Raw genomic sequence first — 3,460 nt, 5'->3', positions numbered from 1 at the left:
TTTCGGTGTCAAAGTGCTCTTTCATCTTCTGATACATCTCAGCGAAGGTTAAATCAGTGCTGATTTCGTGTAGAAAGAAGGACTGAGCTTTGGCCAGAATCGAAGGAAAACACCATGGAATTTAGACGGAGGAATGTTTGCTTGACGGCACACGCTCATGAATTTCCGGATCTTGTCATCGAAGATATCGTATGGTTCGCCGGTATAGGCTAGTTTCTTGTCCCATATCTTAATGAATCTAATCGTGAGATCGGCCTCAACTTCCTCGTTCTCGAATCGAACAGGTGGAATGCTCGTGTATGCATCTCGGAAGTTGGTAGTCCGTACGGGGAGCGTCTGCTGATACCGAGGGGATTCGCGCCATTGATGCTGAGGCTCTTGCTGAGCGGGTTGATGGGTCTCAATGATCTGAGGGGATTCCGGTTCCGCCGGTCGGGTAATAGTTGGCTGCTGGATTACTACCGGTGCCGGTGACGATATAGCCGCTTTAACAGTTCCTTGGAGCAGCTTCTGTTTCACCTTATATGCCACGGTGTTTTCAGCAACCTCTTGACCAAGCAACTCGTTCTCATCCCATTCAGGAAGTTCGTTACTTGTTAGAAGGCCACATAAAGCTCGAGAGATGCTAGAGTTGGCCTTGCCCATATAGATCCCCCTAATTCTGAGAAGCGTCCGGAGTCTTGATCTAAGGCGTGGGTTGATTAGTTCGAAGTCATCATAGCTCCATCCCGTGAAGTCGTTATACAGATCCCCAAGCAGGGCAATTCCGTGGTTACGTTTATCCACCGTGTATGTTGCCACACAGCCTAAGAAGAAGCTGTTGCGGTGGACAAGGGAGGAGCTCTGGGTGATAGGTTCGTTGAGGAAATCCGCGTCGAAATGCCTGATCGGGAGTGAAGGGAGCTCCACGATCGTCAGGTTCCGTTCAACGAGTTGCCTGTCTTCGAGAGACACGTTGGCCGGGGTATCCTGGGCTGTTGCCGGGGCTAGTGCGGCAGATGAATTGTCAGACATATTGACAGGCTGTGCTGAGAAACAGGGCACAGGGTGTCAATGAGGTTATCAATGTGCGATAGGCACGCCTAAGGGTCGCTGATGACAGCAAAGCTTAGGCACGGTTGGATAACTAGAGTGGGCTCTGATGCAGAGTCTTCGTAGCAATCCGCGCGTTGTAGCAACTATCCTACCGTCAGGGAGCTCGCTTTGCAGAGCGTGACGATAGGTTAGCTCTCTTCCGTCTTGCTGTTCTGTGTCACCTTTGCCGGGCGACACTGATCAGTGTGGACAGGCTCTTCACTGCAGTGAGGTTATTCGAACTGGTTCAATTGGTTATATCTTGTGTAACTAGGGAAACGTGTCCCATACAAACTGTGTGCAAAGACCTTCCTCCCTGTGTCTCACCTCTTACTCGCACGTGACTAGCGCGGTCGATTAGTTATACGTGCGCGATCGGTGCCTAGTGCACAGGTGGATCCAACAGGGAGCCCCTTTTTAGGGAGCGCGCAGCGGGGCACAAGGGCGGAGGCGGACACACCTCTTGCACACACACACAGCCGTATGGATAGCTTCAATTGACTGCTGCCGCTGCCCCTTTTTCGCTACTTCTTGCCTCATTCGGCCGAGCCCCAGAACCACCGGTCTGACACGTGTCTTGGCCCTGACTTTCACTAGATCCCCCGGTGCGCAGGCGGGACCTCGCCTTTATGTGCCTATTCTTTACGAACATATGCAACACCCCTTCCAGGTTACTCATCTGTCCTTTGATCTGGGCGAGCAGGTGAGCCAAGCCGAAGCTATTCATCAGTGCTTCCGAGGTGGCTGACATTGCGTAGTGAGCCCTGCTTCCGCAGTCGCATAGCAATTCGCGCAACAACATGGCGTACTCCGAGTCCAAAATAGAAGTGCCACATCATATACGACACAACGAGACGGTCGGCGCCGGTCTTTCGTCGTGGGTACATCGGCTGAACGCTGTGGCCAAATGTTACAGCTCGACCGAGAAGAGCGCGAGAGCCAGGGAGATCGCTGTTTACAAACGTCTCGGGTCCGCTGCCTGGCATCCAGGAATATTGCGCTTCTATGGCATCTTGGACGAGCAATGTGTGGTTCTCCAATTCGCAGAGCACGGCTCGATCAGACATTACCTAGGTCAAGGCCAACAATCGCGATGCCGGCGTATACCTCTCACGACCAAACTTCGCTGGGCAGAACAGGCCGCAGACGCCATTGCCTTTCTCCATACAAACAATGTGTTTCATTGTGACATTTCTTGCAATAACATCTTTCTCGACCAAAATCTCAACGCCATGGTTGGCGACTTTGCCGGGTCATCTCTCGACGGAGCTCAATGTTTGAGCTGGTACGAGACAAGCCATTCTCACCCCGACATGATGGACCCATCGCCCAAGAGTGAGCTGTTTGCTCTTGGCTCTACTTTCTATGAGATTGTTGAAGGCAAGCGGCCCTTTGAAGGGTTAGAAGAAATGGCGATTCAAGAATCTTTCAGAGATGGGCTTTTGCCAGACCTCGAATCTCTTCCACTCGGGAACGTTATTGCGAAATGCTGGCGGCAAGAGTACGAGACTGTGCATGAGCTGTCTCAGGATATAAAAGGACAGGGTGATTTAACGCCATATACACTTATATTTACTCAGCTAATTCTGTCCAGTGCGAGTTGCGTCCATCTTGCGCGCAAGGAAAAATCAACTGGCTATTCCAGTCGCCCTCCTGACGCTGACAGCCGCCTTGCCCGTGATATGGTGGCTCAGGTCTTCTAATTTACTCAGACGACGTTAGTATATGTTCGAAATAAGGGAGGAGAACTTGCATTTGGAAGTGGTGGTGGGCATATCGGGCAATCACCCGGGCGCCTTGTAGATCCCAGGCGAATGGGGTTACCAGTTGCGTCTGTCTCCGGCGTCGCATTCGGGCAAAAGTGTCCCTGTTTTTTTGCTTTGTCGCATTCCTTCCAGTTGCGATGCGTATACATATGCTGTCCGGGTTTCTTGCATTTCATATGATAGTACTTTTGGTCGAGATACTTGCACATTTCCTCATGAGCTGGTGAATGACCCAAGACAATTTTGATCAACTCAAGATGCAATGGAGCCCTGAGACTTGAAGACGACGGGAGGACCTGTGCATGCCCTATATATGGTAGGGAGGTAAGCCCACGTCCTCCCCTGTTGAATAACAGTTCTTACCTGGCTTGGCCCTTTCTTCCAAAGGGACATGATAGCCAACCAATCGTGACTACCCTTATTAGACGCGTAATAATGCATGGTGCAGCCGCATGTGCCTCCAGTGCTGGTCGTCCGAGACGGTAGAAGAGGTGTGGCAGACTCCAATCACGCGTGCGCTGCGAGAACCAGGCCAAGGCTGCGTTGCCTTTGTATGGAGGCAATATTCCCGTTAATGACGAAATTGCAAAGTGAGACTGACCTTCATAACCTCGCAATGA

At 51.4% G+C, this 3,460-nt stretch overlaps 1 protein-coding gene across 1 annotated transcript; it reads left to right on the top strand.

The window, feature by feature from the left end:
- Window positions 1–1,726: 1,726 nt before the first annotated feature.
- Window positions 1,727–2,731, top strand: HRG_01871 (protein tyrosine kinase domain-containing protein; the record flags this gene model as incomplete). Its single annotated transcript, XM_044860342.1, has 3 exons — window positions 1,727–1,777; window positions 1,851–2,585; window positions 2,669–2,731. 3 exons carry the CDS (start codon window positions 1,727–1,729, stop codon window positions 2,729–2,731), a joined length of 849 nt encoding a protein of 282 aa, XP_044723975.1.
- Between the last annotated feature and the right edge of the window lie 729 nt (window positions 2,732–3,460).

This window comes from Hirsutella rhossiliensis (assembly GCF_020360975.1).
Source record: "Hirsutella rhossiliensis strain HR02 chromosome Unknown scaffold00002, whole genome shotgun sequence".
NCBI lineage: Eukaryota > Fungi > Ascomycota > Sordariomycetes > Hypocreales > Ophiocordycipitaceae > Hirsutella > Hirsutella rhossiliensis.
This window is presented reverse-complemented; position numbering and strand designations above follow the sequence as displayed.